This window comes from Mastacembelus armatus, chromosome 5 (assembly GCF_900324485.2).
Source record: "Mastacembelus armatus chromosome 5, fMasArm1.2, whole genome shotgun sequence".
In the NCBI taxonomy this organism is placed as follows: Eukaryota; Metazoa; Chordata; class Actinopteri; order Synbranchiformes; family Mastacembelidae; genus Mastacembelus; species Mastacembelus armatus.
The window spans coordinates 24,850,602-24,872,892 of NC_046637.1; the positions used below are offsets into that span (position 1 = coordinate 24,850,602).

Consider the following 22,291-nt stretch of genomic DNA (forward strand, 5'->3'; position numbering starts at 1 on the left):
ATCCAACTGATAAAACAAATATATAAATACTCACTGCATCCAGGATTTCAAACTTTTTCTTGGCCTGAAGCACATTAATCTACAAGAAACATAATCGAAAAATTAAACAGCCATCATAGTCTGTATGGAATAGTTGAATAGTTGTCATGCATTTGGACTCAGCAGCTGTTGAGTGTCAGCTCCACCTGATGGACAACACTGGTAACACTGGTCTGAAGTTTGTGTCTGTGCGTTTCACCTGTAGTACGTAGTCCAGTGCCAGGTGCCTGAAGGCTTTGCGGCTGAGGATGAGGGCCTGTGTGGCCTCCTCTGCCTCATGGACCTTGTTCCGGGGGGCCTGGGCGTTCTTCACCTGGGCAAGCTCCATGTCCTCGCGCACCCGGTCAAAATGCTTCTTAGTGTCCTTGAATTTACGCACATCCCTGAAGGAAAGATATAGAGCAATGACAAGATCCACACGATCACTGAGCATTTTCTATATATTTTTGCAGAAGAGCATGCTTAAAAAGACCAATAGTGTATTTGAAAATCTTAAGTATATGAATGAGTATTTAAAACATCTTTGGTACATATCCAAGTCTGTCTAGACACTAAAACAATCATACAAACCAGCTCAGCCCAAGACCTCCATTTTCATTATTGCACTAGTAATTACCCAGATGTTCAGACTTGTACATAGATTGCATCTTTGCTTTATAACAGTGGGAGGAAGTTACTTAATTAACTGTAATTACTATGATGAGGTACTCACTCTTTAATGAAAGTGTGAAGCTGCTGCTTGATTGAGCGCTGAGCCTGGTCAAACAAAATCTGTGGGCACATAAGGTGGGAGAGTTACAGTATGTCATATGAGCACAGCAGTTCTGAGAGTTGCTACATCTCACCACAAGATGGCAGTATGAGGCCTTCAACATCACTAGTGCAACAGATTATTCCACAGGCAGATGAGCGGAAATGGAAGACGGATGGGGACAAACACGTGCACACACTAGGCTGCTGCCTCCACAGATTTTTAGACCCTTACAGGATCCCACATTTCTCTTCCTGTGAACTGGGGATTCACATTCCTCCTCTTCTTCCTCTCCTCTTTCATTATGTATTTTCCCTCCATTTGATGCACATAACCTCTCTATCTACAAAAGGGTTTCTATATCTCTGTTTCTGTAGATTACACTTTCTACAGCGATGTCTGGTTAATAAACATACTGAGAACTGCAGGTTTAGTCTGTGTGTGTGTGTGTGTGTGTGTGAGAGAGCTTCCATCCATATGATGCGCCTAACAGAGCCTAGTGATTTTGGCAAGGAGTTTTTAAATGGTGTTTTTCCAACGGTGGCAATCAAGTGTTTGATGTCTCTGCACCTGCATTCGCTTTCTACAAACGTCTGTTCATTGTTAATACAAAATATTACATTACAATTAATGCTACCATCTGCTCGTATCAGCAAGAGCCCATTGGAAAAAATATGTCCTTTTGCTGCTAATCATTTAATTTACAGGTGTATAAATTCTTAATGAAAACCTCCATAGTAAATCTGCTATAAAGAACCATATACATTATGGTTGTAATAAAAAAAATAGATACTGTTTAAATGGCAGACATAATTAAAATTGTTTCCAGCTACACACAAATCTTACCCTTCTATAATTTGTGTTCTATTTCACCATCCAGTGTTTACTATATGATCACAGCACTGAAAAATGAAAAACGTGTACAACATTGTTTCTTTTTAGCAAACCTGATTATACAGTATCTAACTACCCAAATGTCTCATGGGACTGTAGATAGTTTTAGCTGTGCAAAAAGGAGGTTTGGTACAAATCAGAGAAACTAAAAATGTACATCAGAAATACATTGGACCCACATCTACAGTAATCCAGATGTTCTACCCACACCTGGCCTGGATTAAAGTGATATGGGCATGACCCAAGCTCAGTTCCCCAGCACTCCTGTCCACTATAGTTAAATTAAAACTACAATCTCACAAAATCTGTTCTAACCAACTTCTATGTAAATGTGGACCTGAAGGATTTATGTAGGATTGTGTTTCAAAAGTATAAACATTTGGCAATCGGGATTTACTGGAAGATTCCTTTTTTCCATTTTAAAGTTTCTTTATTGTGTGATGAGAGCTGAGAAGGCGAAGAAGTGGGCATCAGTGGGTGGTCGAACAGAAACAGATTTCCTTTCACTATGTCCTTCCCTCCCCTCCCTTCATCCTTCCATTCATACTGTCTGCCAGACAAGCTATTAGTGTAATTCCTGGGTGTTAGAGTGGAGGAGTGGGGCGCCTGCAGTGAAGAGAAAGTGTGGGGGGCAGGGAGAATGGATGGAGAAGCAATGGAAGACCAGAGGAGAATAAACAGGTGGTGACAAAAACACAGACACGCATTATGCCCTGTCAAACACGCCCTATACCAGAGGAATTTGTAAAGCAGTGGGTGATGAGATAAGACTGAAAGCTAAGACAAAAGAAATTTTACAAACATGCCAGAACGTATAATGGATAGACAGGAAAAGATAAAGTGCCATTAGAGAAAAGAGAAGATTCTTTTGGATCCTACTGATGGAGCCTGTCTAGTGTGCTGAGCTTTGATTAGATTTATAAAGCTCTGGTTTAAACAGTCCTGACTTTGGTGGAATGAAAAGAGTGAGAGGGGATGAGGCATGAATGAAAAACATGGGGAAAAAAACATAACAGTTTAGAGAACAGAATAAGCTGTAGGGGATGATGGAAATTTTGTACAGGGGTTAATGTGGTGCTTGTGACTTACTGCTCTATTTAACTACCTGTGCAAACACTGATTAAATGTCCTTGAACTACATAGGTCAAGTTCCTTTGTGCTGTAGAGTACATTTGTTTAGTCAAATGTATGTACAACCCTAAAAATAAAACCTCTAGAAAAGAAACAAACTTGGAAAGCGTTAACAAACAGGAAGCCTCCATCCAAAGCTTAGACAGTGGTGGGTGATAATATAGCATGTATTAGTCACAGTGGCAACAAGGGAGTGCACTTTTAAAAGCAAAAAGGGGAAATAAAAGACTGTGATGAGGTCAGAGTATAACACAGAAATGGGAAACAGGAAAGATAATAATTGCTGTTACAGTATGTGTCCGTGTCATCCAATAACTGGTGGCTTGGCTCGATTGGCTTAAAATGCCAGAAAACTGTGAAAAACGCCTGAGGTGGCTGAGGTGATATCATCAAATCACCTGTTTTGTTCAACCACAGCCCCAAATCAAAGATGTCTGATTTACCATAAACAAATCTCCACAAAAACCTGGCTGGTTGTCAAACAAATGTTAAAATAACATAAATCATTAATTGTTCATTCGACTAAATGATTTGTTGACTAATTACTGCAGTTCTGCATTGAGCTCCGCTGTGTTTACTGTTAAGCTCAACCTGAATGCTGTTAAAACTCCATCAGCATTCCTGCTTTAATATCAGAAGGTCTCTGGTGAGCAGTAAACGAGTTTGCCTCTTTGTCACTTCCTTCTTCTTGACTTTTCATCCTCTTCCCACAGCCTTCATTTCTCCTCCTCACTTTCCTTCTACCCATTTTCTGTTTCCTGTCTTCTGTATTTCTACTGCTACAGATCCTAATTTCATCAGCCTTTCTTCACATATGAAGTACAGTCATTCACAGATATGGACATGCAACCAACCAAAATGCCACACACTCACTGACATACTGTCTGTGTATGGACAGAATCTTACAATTCTAATTATAAATGACAAATACTTAAAATTTCCAGCATTTGCAACAAGATTTGCTTCTGGACTTTCCAAACCTGTATCAGCATCTCAGATTCCCAGAGAGGGAAGTTTCTTAAATCACACTTAGTCACAAGGAGAAATCACTCTGGAGACATGTGAAAAAAATGCATATGTGTGTGTTTGGCAAAAGTGTAAATGTTTTAGCTGCCTTACACATCTGGTGAAACATGTGGTTTGAATCAGACACGCATGTGCACCGGCCAGCGTGGACAGATTCACTGTCACAGGGTGAGGTCATATTTAAATTGTGTGTCTAAGTTTATGTGTGTGTGTTGGTTAATATTGGGCCCAGGGGGACTGGTTGTCTGAAAGACATTAACATGCCAAGGGGACCCAGGCGTGTCTGAACACTGCTCTATCTCAAGCTCTTGCATGTGGATAAGACTAGTGTGAGTGCAAATCGGCCTTACCGTGTGGTAGTTGACGATCTCCTGGAGGCTTGCTCCACACTTCTCTAGGCATTCCTGCAATGTTCACACACACGCGCACGCACACAACACACACAAGCATGCAGATCTGTATAAGAACATAATGTTTTCTAAACTTTCAAAACAAGTTCTAAGTATATTTACAGAATCATTTAAGGACTTAATAGTTATTAAATATGAAGCAATTATGTCTCCACCCCAAAACAACTGTACCAGGGGTTGACCTATAATGACAGAAAGTCCAATCCAGATTTTTGCTAAAAGAAACCATGAAGCAGGTTTCAGAGCGCCCTGCCTCCAGTTATGTAAACTACCAGCATGAACATCTCCTGTTTGCATGTGGGCACATTTCTCATGCTTACAACATCTGGACAACTGTTTGCCTGGACAAAGTGTTTATACTGCTCTACTGTTATTATTCATGTGGGGAATCAGTGGAATGTCCTTGCAAACAGATGAGTGGTCATTTATTGAGAAGTTGACCCTCTAACAAACCTCAGAGGACGTAATAACTAAAATCAGTTTTGAAGAGCGTGTCACTTCCACTCACCGATATCATCTCCTCTTTCTTGCACTGCTGAGAAAGGTCCTTGATGCCGTTAACAAACAGCTTGTTAGCGCTGACATAGGCCCTGCCGGCCTCAATCATCCCACTGCACAGCTTCACTAGCTGAGAGGGGAAGAGGGAGGGGGGGGGGTAAAAATCATCACTTTAAATAGCCAACAAGAAAACCCTCTTTAAAGAGTCATGTGTTTAACACACCAACAATCAAGAATATCACATGAATAGTCACATGATGATGTAAATCAAACAGAGCTTAAAATAATTCTTAGTCAAAAGCAGAAAGCAGGAGGACACTTAAATTCAGAATAATCCTCATGTCTGTACATTGGCCAGCGCAGGCCTTATCAAAGCTGCTGTGCCTTCAATCCAATTTAGATTAAATATTACGTCAAGCATTCAAATGAAAGTCAAATTAAAATCAGATGTAAAAAGATGATGGCCTTATAATCGATGTAATTACTTTGTCGACCATGATTTTGATACATAGGCCTTAAACTCTGGCTGTGACTGTAGCTGTGTCCAAAATTACTCCCCAGTGTGAAAGTACTAAACAGTACACTGTGTGCTGGTTAAGTTCCTTTTGGACACAGTCAGATGACACTTTTTCCTGGTTTGAGTTTTTCTGGTCAGACAAGACAAGTCTCACGTAGCTATAGCTTTATACTAAATGGAGAGACACAGGGGTTGTATCTCACTAACCCACGGCCAGAAAGCAAGTTCATGTTTCCCAAAATGTTAAACTACTCCTTCAAAACAGCCAAGAATAAAAATTAGAATCACCGTAAGACATCATATGTTTTTCTTATATAAAAAAACAATAAAAATATGGGACTGTATAATATATAAGTTTCATGCTCATAATTCAGGTAATCAAATAAAATAACTAGTTTGTAGTAGGTAGCACATATGGAGTTATTTCATACACAGCTATAATTGAGCAAAGCCTAATTGTGAACATTTACATTACCAAGTGCAAACAGTTCACAGCAATGGTATGTGCTCATTTAAACACCACACAGACTGGCAACCACTACACTTTCCCACTTTATGGGTAATATGATAAGGCACAGAGTGGTACACTGTCATTACCACTGTACCAATGCAGCTGTGTGCACTGCAGAATCAGTGTGTGTGTGTGTGTGTGTGTGTGTGTGTGTGTGTGTGTGTGTGTGTGTGTGTGTGTGTGTGTGTGTGTGTGTGTTGGGGAGCGGTGGGGGTATGCAGAAGAGAGAGTGCTGTAAACCTTTAATTATCTCATTTTGTGCAGAAGTTCACAACGTTGTCACTGTGTGAGTGTGGTTTACTGGGTGGCTGACAGTTAGACCTTTACGCTGACATGAGAAACTGTTGAGTGGGAATTCATAACTGCACAGTCTATAACAGCATGACTAAAACGACATACTGTATATGTGAGCATTGCTGAAATGAGCTGGTAGACCAAAATGTGTCCATGTGATTTGCAAAATGTATAGTGTGTACACTCATTTATCTATCAAGCATCATGCATGTTTCCCTTTACATCTAGATGACTGACAATGTTATGACTCCAAGCCAAACACAGCCTGATGTCTACTCTGCTGCTCCTCCCAGGCTGTTCTGCCAACAGATTGGCTCATATAGGGAATCTGATTTCCATGTGTGCTGTACTGAGCCCTCAGGGTCTGGACTCTGCCATCAGAGGCACAGGGATATGTGTCAGGATTTGTTGATAAATGGGCTGGAAAAACCACAGGGGTCTTGCTCAGAGTCAAATGCCAGATTTGACAGACTGTGCCATGTTAATTGACCAAAAAATGATAACATAACAAATAGGTCCCACAGGTCAGTGAGGCATAGGAAGGACATTAGGGGACACACATTTTGGCAAATTATCAATGGTACACAGCGATTAACACGACAAAAATACAGAGTTTAAAAGTGTCCTCAACAATAAAATCAGATCAAGGTAACAACATCCCACTATTCATTCATTTTAGAAAACAAGTAAACTGTAAAATGTAGCTAGAAGAGACTGAAATCATTACAACAAACAACAAACTGGTTTGAAGATTCAAAACCATTGCATGTGAGTTCAGCTGTCATTAATCTCATAAATGTCCTTCTCTAAGAGCCTTCAGCTGTCAGACCATCCCTGAGGCAGGTCAGAGCATCCTAAACAGACAAATGTGAGGACCCTGCTGCACAGAACAAATCACCCTGATGGAAAGCCTCTCTCTCCTGACCCTGCATGGTCATTTTTCATCTGTGCCCAAATAGAGTACAAAGTTCAATACAGGGTCCTGACCTGTTTTGGGACAAAAATATTCAATAGATATGTGAATGGGTATTTGTTTGAGATGCCAAAGTGCTGACTGCTGAAAAGTGAGGGCTGTATGTAAGTAATTGATAAACCTGAGACTGTCACACTCATCAATCTAAACTGTTTTCCCATTTTCAGACTAGTTTTATTACCTAGCTGCTGCAAAATATGGACTATACCTATGGACATTATCTAAGATCTAGTGTTAATGTGGAAAAGTGAGGTGTTTCAAACACAGGTGTGCAAGAGAAACTCTTTTAAAACATATAACAAATGAGAGGCAGTTAGAAGACAGGAAACGGTTCAGTCACCGCTAAACTACATTAACACTACCTCATCCTCTAAATGCTTTCTGACATACAAGTCAATTAGTTTATCTGAAGAGGCAACATCTCGGCTCACAGACTCCCTAGAGACAGTTAGCCATCTAATCTCACTGCTCTTCATTACTGGGAGGCATCAGTATAAGAAATAAGATCTGATTATGATGCAGCTAAGAAACTTGTTCATAATGTTTTGTTTGCCTTTGAATAGTTTTACTATTATTTAAGATTCATTTTGGCAGTGGTCAATAGCAGCTATATTCTATATTATATAGTGTATATTATATTTATATTCCCACTATTCTGCCAGCACAATGTAGAAAATTGAACAAAAATGATTTATGAAACGCTGTATGTACTACATATTATGCTGTATGTATCAGTAAATAAGACTTTTGTCTTTTCAGTCATTGTAATTTCATATAAAACTGCAAAAGCCCCAGATACACTTGGTGTCACCAGAGGGTTGGGTGTTAAATTGCTAAGCTGTTTCATTGCATATATTGTAAACACTACTGATTATTTAGAACTTGTTATTGCATCGTGTGCAGTGATTAAACAGGCCAATAAAGGTCAAAGGTCAAAACATCCCATGCTCAAATAACAGGGGACTATGTGACACTTGCATACTGTAAAATATAAATCTGCTTCTATGACATTAATGTGTTTGTTCAGGGGACTTACTGTGTACTATGATGTGCATGTGTGCTATTTAGCAATGCACAGGCCTAATAACTCAGTCTGCAGTGTAAATAGCTTTGACATTTAGATATGAGAGTGTGAGAGGTCGGCGGACACACACATGGAAAGAGAAACATAGAGACAAACAGACAAATAAATAGAAAGATAAATAGAGAATCAGAGAACTGCTTGATCACCTAAACTGAGCATTTAGAAAGTACAGTTTAAGCTTAATGCCTGACATCTGGTGGCATTCAAAGAATGGAAATCAAACCCCAAATGATACAATTAAGGTCTACAGGGCCGTGTATTATTTTCTTTAGAAAAATGATAGAAGAAACAGTGTATTGCTCAGATTTGATATTATCAGCAGCACAGTCTATAAAAATAACACATTTTCACGGTTCATACCTTGTCAAGCTTTGCCTCGATCTCCACCACATCTGTCTCGACATCATCAATACCAGCCCTGCAAAGAGAACACAAAGCCACAGAGTTAATTGGATCTCATCTTCGGTAATGCCAGAATGTACAACCCAGAAGCATTGTCGCTTCTGAGAAAAAGAACCACAAATGAACCTGAAGACATTACAGTCACCACAAGAACAAGATTGAAGTTCTTGTTTTGAAGTGATGCTTGGACACAATATCATAGTGAGTTAAACCATAACCATATTTCTGTTTACAAAAAATCTTAAATAAGCAGAACAGTTGGAATGAAATGGAGGTGAGAGACAAAAGCATGACACAAAAAAGAGCAAAAGGCTTGAACTGACAGTGTAAAGCCATATGAAAACTGTACTTCTGTGTATTCAAACACGAGCCACAAACTCCCCCACAGCAAATTAAGCTGCAATCAGTCACCACACATCCCAGTCTCACAGACTTGAACATTAATCCTGATGACTGATCGACAAAGGCATCACTCTGGAAGATTAGCAGCCGCAGCCGAGCTGGAAAAAATCAATGAATGACATCATGCAGAGACATAGACTGCCGCTTAAGTATCATAAGGCCAGCTGTTAAAGAAATGCAGAAAACAGAAGGTTTCATATAAAGTTTCAGGAACTTAGTAGCTTTTAATAAAAACAAAATTTATTACTAAATTTAGGTATTATTTAATTTGTAGTTTTAATGCACACCAATTATGAATGTAATGGGACTTGACGGTGCTCAGCAGGGTGGGTGTCAGTTGGTTTGAGTGGGCAAGAAGCCTTTACCATCATCTTACCCCTTGGGTTTTCTTCCATTAGTGTGCACCTACATTACAAGCAAGCACACACACCCAAGAACACATTTACAGGGTCAATTTTTATGGCAACACCTTACATGTAGGACACAATGATTGCATATGCGCACACACACACTCACACACACACACACAGACACACAGACACACAGACACACAGACACACAGACACACAGACACACAGACACACAGACACAGCTATATACCCCAAAATAGCTCATTAGACTGACCTAAAAGTAGATCTGTAAAAAAACAAATGAGAGTGAATATTTCCTCAAATAGACACATCCCAACTTATCTTCCAATCTCAAGTCTTCAGGATCAGCTGAAGAATCAGCATCACACCCTGCATGTGCTCAAACACGTCGAATGTAACCCTGAAACCGTGGGAGAAGATGATCTCATCATGCAATCTCAACTCCACCCTCACCCTCAGCGCTTTTACACTCCAAAACACCATGACAGCTGATCTTATACATCACAACAAAAAATTTGGAACAGAAACATCTGAGCAATCAAACAACAACACCTGCTTCTCTAATTTATTTTACACAGGTCATGACTTGGTCTGTTTCTGCTTAAGAGCTGAAGTACAGGGAGAGGGAGGAGCTGGGATGTCATTCAGCAGCACCAGAGAACAGCATTCCCAGAATTCTCTTCTACTCTTACGGTTTTTGTTTTTTCAGTGCTGGGAGATGCAAATTCTTGATTTGTGTCTGTCTCTTCTTCTCTCACCCAGAGCACACACTGTTTATACATTTGTCAGTTTGCTCTACCATGACATGACACTGACAGAGGGAGCAGGAACATGTGTGTGGTCTTCAAAAAGGGTGATTTAAATTCTTTCAAAGAGCAAGGGAATGTGTAAAACAGCAGTGGGAGGGGCATTAAGTTGTCTGTATAATTTGCTGAACTTTAGTTTTGTTGCTGGAATTTCCCAGACTGCATGTAAGCCAATTCATCAGACTGGTTTTTGCTGTGTATAAATAAGAAATACAACACTGGATGTAAACACCACTCACAAGCTGTGACTCAAATCCAAAAGCATCATGTTCTCCATAAAGTCACTGCAGACCAAACACATGGGTGACATTACAGAAGAAGGGCTTTCGATGACATATGCTATAAGTTACTGTATATGTTGTCCTGTTTTCCAGTGTTTTGCATACGGATCCTGTTCCAGCCTTAGGTTAAAGCACAATTATTTCATACAGTTTACCGTTTGAAAACTGCCCTCCAGTCATCCTTTACTGGAGAGTTTTTGCCACAACCAATTTTGTTTAATGGTTTTCTTCCTATTCTTCCTGAGCCTTGTGTTTTAATAAGTCAAAAAAAACAATCAACCTCCAAAAAATGCAATCAACCTTGTAAAATTTATATTATGTTTTTAAAAATCTCGGGCCCGAGTGGAAAAAATGAAAATACGACACTTGTATCATATCCCTTTTGAATAAATAAGCCAGAGAACATGATAGCATCCAATAGACCTAGAGTTAAAAATTTTAGTCTGGCTTTCCCATCTATTATTGTAGACCATCTTCAAACATCTCCATCACCCATTTATATTTGAATGAATGAATGAATTTCATGTCATTTCATTATCATAAACCACATTAGACAGATTCGTGTAGCTCTGAGAGACTTGAACCAAAACACAGTCAAAGTCAAACAGCTGTTCAGTCCAGAGGATAAGTGCATTTTGTGTTGCAGTTTGGACGTAGGAAAAATCTGTCTCTTGGTTTATTTCTTAGAAAATAAAAGACATGCACGTTTGTGCATGTAGGTCAAAGGGCTGGGAATTACATGGAAAATCAGTGCAATAAGGAGCTTGACAGCTCTGACAAGGTTAAATGCACAAATAACACCAAAAAGGCAACCCTAGAGAGGCAAGTGTGTGTGTAAGCTTCACAATGTTTGTCTTGATTTGTCCTTCTCAATATCCCCTAAAGAATTCTGTATCTCAGCTATTAATGTGTTTCCATATAACTCAGTGCACCAGAGAGTTATGGGATTAAAATGATAGACAGTCTCAAGGAGGATTATTGGTAATAAGTGAAAGTCACGACGGCTGAATGAGGCAATGGCAGCGAGGACAAAGATGATACGAATGTGTGTGTCTCAATGATACTTGCTTCCTGTGTGTTCAGTGTTTTTGTTCCAACAATGGAAGAACAGCCCAAAGCTGGTGCTGTACTCTACAGGGTATGACATCACCAACATTGGGGGGTGGGAGGCCTCACATGCACAAGCTCAATGTGCATTCCCATCAGCCCTAACAACCATCTGCCCAAATGTACAGAGTCTATTCTTGTCTCCCACGCCAAGTGTGTGCTCTTGCATGAAGCTCACATTGGTCATCCGCTCACATCACATCAGAACAGAGTCCACCCACACTTGTTTTCATTCCTCATGGGGGACTTTAAATTTCCTGGAGAATTACCTGAACCTTAACCAAAGGCACTACTTGCCTAACCCTGACCTTTAACCTAACCCGATATAAAGTAACTCATTGATTGACATCAGGTCCCCACAATGTGATTAATACAGCACCAGTTTTTCTTTTTTTTCTCTCTCTCTCTCTCACACACACGCACACACACTTTGCTTCCAATCCAGATACGTATCCTAACCCCCCCAGACTCAATGTGTCACATAGCATCACATCCACATCAGCATCACTTCAAGGCCCAGAAGGACAAGGGAAGAGGCAACAAAAAGTCTTCTGATAACAGACAAACCAGGACCCAGGGGCTAAAATACTCATGCGCAACTAGACATTAATAAAGATATTCACTAGAACACATTATACATGTCTCCTACACATTATGTGCCTTGAGTAAAACAAACATGTGACTATGGAGAGTACAATCCACAAGCTTCATTTGTTAAGGCAACTAGCAATAATTGAAAAATGTCAGATATGAACTATCTCATCATGTCTCATGGGATGTTAATGCAAAGTGTGTGTGCATGTGTATCCTGAATAAGTCTAAATTTAAGCTCAACCTGTTCTGTGCTGCTTTTATATATATATATATATATATATATATAATTTTGTTTTTTTTAAAAACACCCACATACTGTGCTTCACTAATGTACCGTAAAACAAAATATATTATATCATCATCAGTTTTACTGCATCTTTTATTTTCTATTGCCTGAAAGCTGACTCAGCAAGTCAGTCTGTCATAGACGATGACCCAATTTTCTCCTGACAACATGTGGATGGAAAGCAAATCCACTGCCTCATAGAGTCTGAACACACGCACTGAATTAAATTGTAGGACCTGACAGACTCAGCATGGAGACACATACACACACACAACAAACAGAGATAATCATAAAAATAAATCAAATGAATTAAATACAAAATATGGCAGACTGACATATGCACATGCACACACACACACACACACACACACCTAGAGACAAATGGAAATAAAAAAATAAATCAGATGAAAAATATGACAATCAACCCACACACCCACACACACACGCGTGTATGGACACAATGACCCAGAAACCCACTAAACACATGGTTTCATTAAAAAAACACTGTGTACTAGAACACAAGCCAAGACCAGGTGTAAAACATCCAACGTGCCAAATTTAGGTCCGTCTACATAGTCGGCAGCCAGTGTTTCGCTGTTTCGAGGGTGAACAAGTCACAGGGCTATTCACGCTGTGTGATCAGTTATTGTGGCGCTTGTACTGGCAGTAGGTTGCAGGAAAATTACACACACACAGACACAGACACACACACCTCAGAATTCCAAGTAGTGAGCTCCATGGCAACCATTCATTGACCCCAATCACCATGGCAACAGGCATCAGCATTACTCACGCTTTTTTACTGACCAATTTCATCTTTGTCTGATGTGTCTCTCCCTGTACATCTCCCTTTCAGTCGTAGCAGCATCTTCCTTTTATAAAACGCTCACACTCCCCATTGTCTTGTTCTTACACTGTTTTTCTTCAGGAGAGAAAAATCAGCCTGAGCACAACAACATGCTGACACAAAATTTGTCACAGGCAGGTCAGTGTGCGACAGTGGTGAGCTAGTGATTATAGTGTGGACTGGAGCACATCAGTGTCCGCTGCCACAGACAAAATGCCCTGGAGTAGCATATTGATACTGTAAACACTACATACATAAAGCTCTGTGGTCAGATCCTGTTTCTGCTAAAGGTTTTATTCATCTTTATGTCTTTTACATTTGTGTCATGCCACGCCTGAAAAATCATTGTGTGTTTAGATTTTCACTTTTTTAAAAATAAAATTGGTTTCAAAGTTATCACCACTACACACCATATCATCACCTGTTGCAATAAATTTACTACAAAGGTGACACTACATTAAAAACATAAAATCACAGAACGTTACTGATTGAAAATTGTGCTTTGTCTGGCAGCGAGCAGATGGAGGTGGGTTTGGGGTGGGGACAGTTACTGCAGCCCATCTCTCATTTCTTTGTTTGGTTCATTTCTCTATACTAATTTACTGACCTCAAACAAATACTCTGTGATTTTAGATTCATCTGTCCACATCACCAAAGTGTTGGCTATAACTGCAACTTTGCTTCATCATAACGTCAAACAGACCTTTTCTCCATTATGACCTTCTTCCCCGAGAAATCAACTATCTCCCCACTGTCTCTTTGTTTCATTTGTGCACGCCTCCTTCTGTCCATCTAACAGCCTGTCTATAACGCTCCTTCATTAGATGTTGGCATGAGCACAGTGTATGTGTGCGTGTGTGAGAGAGACTATACAAAAGGACAGAGAACTACACAAAGAGAACTAGAAAATCACTAGTGAACATATATTCAACTGTTTGTAGAAGTACAGTATATTTGATTGTCCACAAAGACTCGGTTGTTTTGATTAAATCTTAAAGCCTGTGTCTGTGTGACAGAAAGTCACACATTTACCGAAATGCAGTTGTTTCTGCACCAGCTCCATATCCAAAATACACACGTGTTCTGACTCAATTAAAAAAGCCACCAGTAAATGATCGTCCTACAAACACACACACACTTGCCCAAACAGAGTGCCTTTTCACACCATAACAAGCCAGGCAAAACACTGCTATCTTATATGTGACTGACAAAGATGCCTTCAGTGGTTTCCGTTAAATCCCCTCCCAACACACATCACACTCATTCCTTGAAAAAACATCGACTGCACCGACGACTGAGACAAAGAGACCAAACATGATGCTTATAAAGAGCCTCACTTGTGCCCCCAAGCCTGAGTTTAATGCTAATATGTACAACCGACCTGACTGTGACAAACTAATGTGCTTATCAGTAACATAAGTCAAATCTACAGTGACCATTTATTTTGTTGAATTAAAAAAATAATAATTTAAAGTGAAATCATACTAGTATGACAGCATTACTGAACACAGAAATCAAATGTTCACAGGTGGTACAGCTAGAAATGATTATCAAGAAACCTGTCCAGTTAGCTTTTCAATTAACAGCCTACTTGTTTACAGTACAAAAAATGTCTAAAATATTAAAACACGGATATAAAAGTGATACTGGTGAATTAATGAGTCAAATTAGTAGAACAACAGGCCAGAGGTATTTAGTGGAGTTACAAATGTATAAAGGATCTAATGAGCAACAGAGGAAAATGTAGACATGCACATGCTGAGATAATGTTAACGGTTGTCTACTGCACTGGCTTTGTCTGGGGTAGCTAAACAATTCAACAAACTCACTATATGTAGAAGATACAGTTTCTGTGCTTCCTAGCAGCTGTCAGACCAGCTGTCTGCTTGCCTCACTAAAGCAGAACATTCACCCAAATATCATGCGTCTTTGTTGCTGTTACTCATATGCAAACCACTCCCCATAAACATTTCTAAATATTCCTGGTGCAGTCATCTGGGATGTGGAAACATCATTATATCATTCCAGAGTACATTCCAGCAACACGCCAACAGGAAGGGTGTTGGAAGCTTCAGAGGTCGAAGCAGACAGAAATAATTTATCTTAAAATGAATTGCAACTGAAAATCGAGCCAGGTGGAACCACTGCTGCTTTTTTTACTTGCTGTCTTGCCACAGGAAGCAGACAAAACTCTCAGGGAAAACTAGGTAACTGTTTTCCATAGGAAGCTGCACTGCTGACTGCGAGAAATGCAACGTGAGTTACGTCATCGTCGAGTGACACTAATTGTTCAGTTGCCAGACAGTCTTATACCTCATAATGTTTCTCACGGTGCAGCATGTTGGGCTCTTACTTGGATTTCTCACAAAAAGGAGGTCACAAGCACTGATGAGCAACATTTATAGATGGTAGTAACTAAGAACATTTACTGAAGTAATGTACTTATGTACAGTGTGAATGTAGAGTTTTATAATTACTGGGGTAATGGCAGCTATGGCCTGGGTGGAGCTGGGAGCTTTTGGTGTTGAACCATTTAGGGCTCGAAGACACGTTTGATCATGCTCCACTCACACTCAGGAATGTGAGCTCACAGACTCACTCCACAAACACTGTTAATGATGGGCCTCGTCTTCTCAAATTAGGGGGTTTAATAAATAATTGTAAGATGAAGAAATAGACAACATATCTGCAACTCAGATCAACCATATCAATGTCGAGATCACTTATCATGACAGCAACATCCAACTTGGTATCAGTGAGTGTATATTTCCAGCAAATAAGGTATCATCAAATTCATGAAACTGATAACTTGGGCTGAGAAGCCTGAGTCGTGCAACTTGATAAAACAAAAAAGGCAGCAGAGCTTCTAAGGCAGACTAACGGCAGCAAAAACATGAAGCTACAAGCTCATCCCATCCCAAACTCCAACCTCTTTAACCTTCGCTGACCTCCCAGTGGGTCATAAGCAGCAGTCAACACGCACAAAAACACAGCGTGCATGAGAAAAGCAAAGGGAGGAAAAGCACCCCATGTGGCGTATAAGCACTTTGTTCCCAGGACTCTTTGCTTCTGTCCTCCTTGCATGCATCACACCCACAGCCAGCTGACACGGGCATGACAGAGCAGTGGTGGTGTGTAGAGATGAAGACACACAGGATACAATACTGTATATTTCCAGATACTGGCTGCAAAAAAGTGAAACCATCTACTGTCCTCTATCGTGTAGAATATGAATAGACAGTGGTGACATCTATAAAACTGAGGGCCTTTTTATGACCACAGGTAAATGTTTAAATCATCATCTGTGTATTCATCTGGGAGGAAATGAATGCACAGAAACTATGACAAATATAAGCTTGTCTCACTAACACTTTTTTCTTTTTTTTAAAAATTATTTTACAGAGTGATATGTATCGATACAAACCCAGACACACAGAGGAAGATGTTCATTATTAGCTCATGGTTGATGATCACAATATTGTAATACATCTTTTTAAAAATAGGTTATCTATTGTGAAACACACTTGATGTTCTCACCGAAAAACGATAACTCTACACTGCAACAACTCAACAGATATTATGATGCAGTGATGCCAATGACTAACCCAGCTATGTATCACAACCCCCACACGCCTGGAGCTGAACGCCAGAAAGAGAAACTAAAATCAGAATGATAGTGCATCATGTCCTTTAGGACATTTCAGGCCTTTCCTTCTCTCAAAACAGGCTTTTTAGGACACACACAAGGAAGATGGCAGCATGAGGCAGTCACCATTGAAACAAATAGTAGTCAGATGCAAACATTACTATAGTTGATCTAAATACACAAGAATTTGGATTCAAGCCAGCACTGTAAAGCACCTGTTAAAACTTGTATAACTAAATCTACAGGAAGTATAAACTCTCTTATCAGCACGTGTTCCCTCCTGCTTTGTAAAATGTTTATATATATGAATGAAGTGAAAACAGTACAGATATTATCAAACTGACAGGTTTACAGGTAAGCTAAATCTGCATTTCTCTGGCTTCATTAAGCACAAGGAGCCATAGTTTCTATTAAGTCAGCACAGAGCATGACTTCCTTCTTAAAGAATGTCTGCCATAGATAAGGCATGCCTTTGGTTTCAGAGCTGAAACACACACACATGCATGTGTGTGCATGTTGCAAATAGACTACAATGTATTAGCGTGTAGCACCTAAGCACATGCACATACAATCACACCTGGCTGTTGTAAATCAATATTATTGATCCATATAATTGCTTCTTGACAACATTCTAGTATCAGGTTATTATGATTTAACTGGTTTCTAGATTTGCAATTCTGCCAGTTTGATTTTATTTGGCCAGTGCCTGTACAGCACATTTCACACACAGAGGCAACACAAAGCGCTTTTCACACTTTGACAGTTAGCAGTATGACATATTGTTTCACATTGTGATTCAAAACAGGTGCTGTGAAGTCACACCATGACACCAACAAGTTCATTTTATTCTCTCACTCACAGAATGAGAACATAAATTATGTTTCAGTAATCACAGCGTGATTTAGTAAGAAAACAGGTACAGGAAGCAGTGAGTGTTTTAATATTTGATCATCTGTCCTCTCACACTAACCTACAGTAGCAGAACCAAACTAGTGTACTAAGTTAGGGTGTCTTTTTAAGGCTCTGTGTGTGTGTGTGTGTGTGTGTGTGTGTGTGTGTGCGTGCCTAGTGATGTACATATGTAACAGATGTAAGAGATGCTACTTTGAACCAGCTGTGTGCCAGAGGAAAGAAGTGAGCTTTGCACATCCTTCTTCCCTCCTGTTATCTTTGGCTGCACTGACCACACATCAACTGAATAAGCCTCCCGCTGACACTGCAGGCAGCTCTGCCAAAGAGAAAATGTCCATTTACACTTTTATTCATCTAAGAACTGGCCAGCAGTGCCAACAACTCAGGGAGGCACAGTCTGGTTGGCATTAAGTTGCCATCTGATCTGATCTGATAAATACCTGACGTCTGGTTTTGGTTTTCTAGATTTAGCTGTGGGTGTACTGATGTTTTGTGACTGAATATAAAGCTGTAGCTGAGCTCGAGGAACATGTTTACTCACTTTTATTAGGAAGCATATGGTGTAATACTGTACAGTAATATGGAAACACCTTTAATTTTGGCTCTCTCTCAGTAGCATTATAGAACACAAAGCTTTAGTTACTGCTGCTAACCTTTTTTAAAAGATACTTCACTTAAAATTTGAGTTTTTAGGAGTCTGACTAGTTGTGGCTACTCGTAAACACAACACTGTCAAAAAATCAACTTTCAGCTAATATAAACTCTAAAATGTTTTATGTTTGCATGCTGAAGGTATACCATCTAACCTCCCTTGATCTTTTCAGCAAATTGTGATGACTTTAGTTCCCAAATCTTTTGAACACATGCACAAAAAGATGGCCACTGATTTTGTCAGCACAATAAATGTGAAAATCCTAAATGACTCATCAGCGAATTTTTGTAAGTCACAGAGACCTGAATGTTTTCAGTGAATGCCTGTTCAATAAATCACTCACACACACAATCGTCCTCTTGTCTTATCTGCTGGAGAGGCCACATAGATAATCAGGGAATCTCAGGACACAGAGCTCCCAGACCAGACAAATGTAGTTTGGGATAAACATTTATACATCTAATGAACACTATAACAGGACCATATAGAAATTCCATTAGCTTTTTAAATTGTGAACACACAGTTCCAGATCACTGAATCTAGGACCACTGGTAATATTTTACAGCTGAGGACAATGATCAGACTTTGGCTATCTTTACTGAAAAAGCATTTTAAGAATTAGAGGACATTCATAATGACCCAGCCTTCATGTGCTATAATGCAGCATGTAACATTATGTACATGTGTTTACAAAGGACTGATTGCACTGACATGAGAAGGAAGACAGGGGAGAGGTTGAGAAAGAATGAAGCAGCAAGTTTACATTTACACAAGGGGTGGTCTTATGCAAGACCCCCACACACTGCGACAGCTAGAGAAACAAAGCATGCAGGACAGCGAACCAGGGTCTGGAACATGTATGAAGTTACAAGTGCATGTCTGTGCATATACACACATCATACAGTGGCCTATAAAACAAACATTGCAGGAACGACATATATATAAAATCTGGAAAGGACACATATATTTTAAAACACCAAATTAGTGTTGTCAAAACAGCTGCTCTATTGTGACTGTTCCAGCAACATTACACTTTGTAACACTTTGTTTAATGAGTCCCATAGATTTCTAGAAAGCTTCAAGAGAACTATAAAACATTGCATTAATGATGAGACAGTTAATGAGTTGAGTCTACTTTGCATAATAAATCTTAATTTATTACTGAACATTTATGATTTTTCAGTAGCTCTGCTGTGCACTCAATAAAAAACTCTGGACTGAACGTACTGGAATCAATTACTTGGAAGCAAATTGGATTATCATTCTAGTTTCCCTATAATCTGTGCTAAATAACATAATCCTTTTCAGGAACCCTTCTTTGAATCTGGAGTTACATATCAGGTCCTTTCCAGGAAACTACAAGGAAACTTAAGGATTAGTTAACGTTATTGTTTGACAAGACAGGAAATGCTGTTAAAAAGCAAACAACAACAAATAAATGCAGAGATATTAACTATAAACTTATGTTATGGACCTGCAGTTGGCAATTTTCATGTAATGTTAATCCAAACAGTTTAATCATTTTACACCATGGAACATTGTACCTGTTTGCTATCTGTTGTTGTTGTTTACACAGTAAGATGGTCATAGTATCAGCTGCTGTTATGAGATCAAACCTCCATTTTGACTGACAGCATGTGCTGTACTTTTAACAGAAAAGCTGCAAGAAAAAGTTGTGGATATAATGCTGCTCTTAGCCTGTAGCACATTCTGCACTTCTGAAAATGAAATAAAATTTTTTATTTCATGTCTGACTGTAAACTATCTTCAAGTAGCTGCACCAACTCAAATTACACCTCACAAAAAAGTTAGTGCAATCTAAAAGGACAAGCATTACCAATTTTGTTTAAATGAATTGCTCTGCTTTTATGATACAATACAAATAATCTCACAACTGTGGAAAAAATGTGTTTGGCTGCAGTGAAAATGGAGCCTTAACTGCCCACGCTCTCATTTGGTTTATTGCTCTCTTGTCCAAAGTAAACCACAAGTTGCATTTACCATGAAACTTTTAGTTATACTTGTTTCATATACTGTTGAGCCTTAATCTCCCTTCTCTCAGGCCAAGATCACTCTTACAGAACCTCTCTGTTTAACTAGCCACACACACACACACACACACACACACACACACACACACACACACACACACACACACACACACACACACACACACACACACACACACACACACACACACACACACACACACACACACACACACACACACACACACAAATAAATCCCTGCCATGTCTCTACACCCCCATACCAAAGCAAGAGTACATTGAGAGCATGGTCATCTTTCCTTCCTGCTCCAAGACATATTGTCCATTATCGACCTGATGACTGTGCTTCAGCTGTTCTGATTTTTCCACTTGCACATGATGGGCAATCCATCGAACAAATGGAAGGAAGCACTCCCCGTGTGACTTTCTGGGGGTGGAAATGATGGATCCAAGAAAGTGCGGGACTGCTGACACAGCAGATGGGAATGTTTTCATTCGGTTACAAGGAATTCCACAGAGATCCGAGTCTTGGATGCAGGCTGAACAATGTAAGAGCAGGGAATGTGAAGGGAATCTATCAGTTCCTAAGGGAGCAGGGTTCCTGCCTCTCCTAGTGCCTCTATAGAAGATTGGCTTGTCAATCACACACCTTTGGTGAGAATCATTGCTGGTAGGCTGCCAAGCACGCGAGTCTGTGTTAACAACCTGAGAGTGTTGTGAGTGATAAATATCTCAACACAGTGCAGCTGAGATTAAATGGCAACAACCGAGAAGATGCAACAAATCAAGTGGGTGAACGATGGTGTTTACTAAAGACACCGGAAGTGAAAGTCAGCGATCCAGAATTGTAACACAAACCTGTTTGGCTTCCTCCAAACTTCATTACATACTGCCTGAGGAAACATGAACACAGTGGAGGCAGAAATAAACAGAGACAGAAAGATCTCTAGGAAACAAAAAACTAAACAGGAAGAATAAATGACGTGAAGCTTATAATAATAATAATAATGAGAGTATGATATGAAGGAAATCTTTAGCGCACAAAAATAAGAAAGCAGAAACCAGAGTCAAAGTTAGGCTAAATCTGAACCAGCTGTTCCACTGTATCCCAGATGTGAGAGTGAGAGTCCTAGTTTGCGTGAGACGGCTACGAGGCAGAATGAACCACATGACTATTTCATTTGTCACCTTGGGGAAGCCGTGTCCAAGCAGGGCTCACCATTTAACAAGGCAGTTGTCAGCTCTTTCCTCTCACACTACCTTTTTGTAGGGATTTACTGGGATTTTTTTCTTCAGAAATGTGTGTTTTCATTCATGCTTAAGTTGTTTTTGTATCCAGCTCAGGACGCAACTCAACTGTAGGTTACCAGAGAAATGTCGCACTACAGTAGAGGTGGAGAACTTTACTCTTCCTTCACTTTCTGCCTTCTTCTCTCTGTCATTTATGTTACATTTCATCTGTATTCATTCATCTATCCAGTCAACCCTCTTCTCTCCATTTTTCTTCTTTCCTCTTTCCTTCTTTCCTGAATCATCAATCAATCATCTTTCCTGTTCTGTCATCTATCATTCCTCCAGCCACTTGCTCTTCTACATTCTTCTGACCACATCCAGATCAAAAACAGACAGGCAGGATCAGGTAGACCAACTCTAATGAAACCAAATTCGCCTTGAAGTGGCAGACCCATATCCATCCCACATCTACATTACCAATAATGGGCAGAAAGAGAAAAGCGAAAGAGGGAGGAAAACGAGAGGAAAAAGGATGAGACAGGTAGAGAATACCTGTAGGATATATGTCACAAAGCTGCAGTGAGTAGGATTGATGATAGATGTTGACAGAAGAGCT

General features: G+C 39.7%; 1 protein-coding gene across 3 annotated transcripts in view; it reads right to left on the reverse strand.

Annotated features, from left to right (window-relative positions):
• LOC113130678 (arf-GAP with coiled-coil, ANK repeat and PH domain-containing protein 3-like) overlaps window positions 1-22,291 on the reverse strand; it is a 50,825-nt gene that overhangs the window by 19,624 nt on the left and 8,910 nt on the right. For all 3 annotated transcript variants that reach the window (XM_026307483.2, XM_026307482.2, XM_026307484.1), the window contains exons 2-7: window positions 8,489-8,546; window positions 4,760-4,879; window positions 4,192-4,245; window positions 752-810; window positions 239-422; window positions 35-79 (exon numbers count right to left, since the gene is read on the reverse strand). In XM_026307483.2, the coding sequence (XP_026163268.1) occupies window positions 35-79; window positions 239-422; window positions 752-810; window positions 4,192-4,245; window positions 4,760-4,879; window positions 8,489-8,546 (520 nt within the window). The remainder of the gene's footprint in view (window positions 1-34; window positions 80-238; window positions 423-751; window positions 811-4,191; window positions 4,246-4,759; window positions 4,880-8,488; window positions 8,547-22,291) is intronic.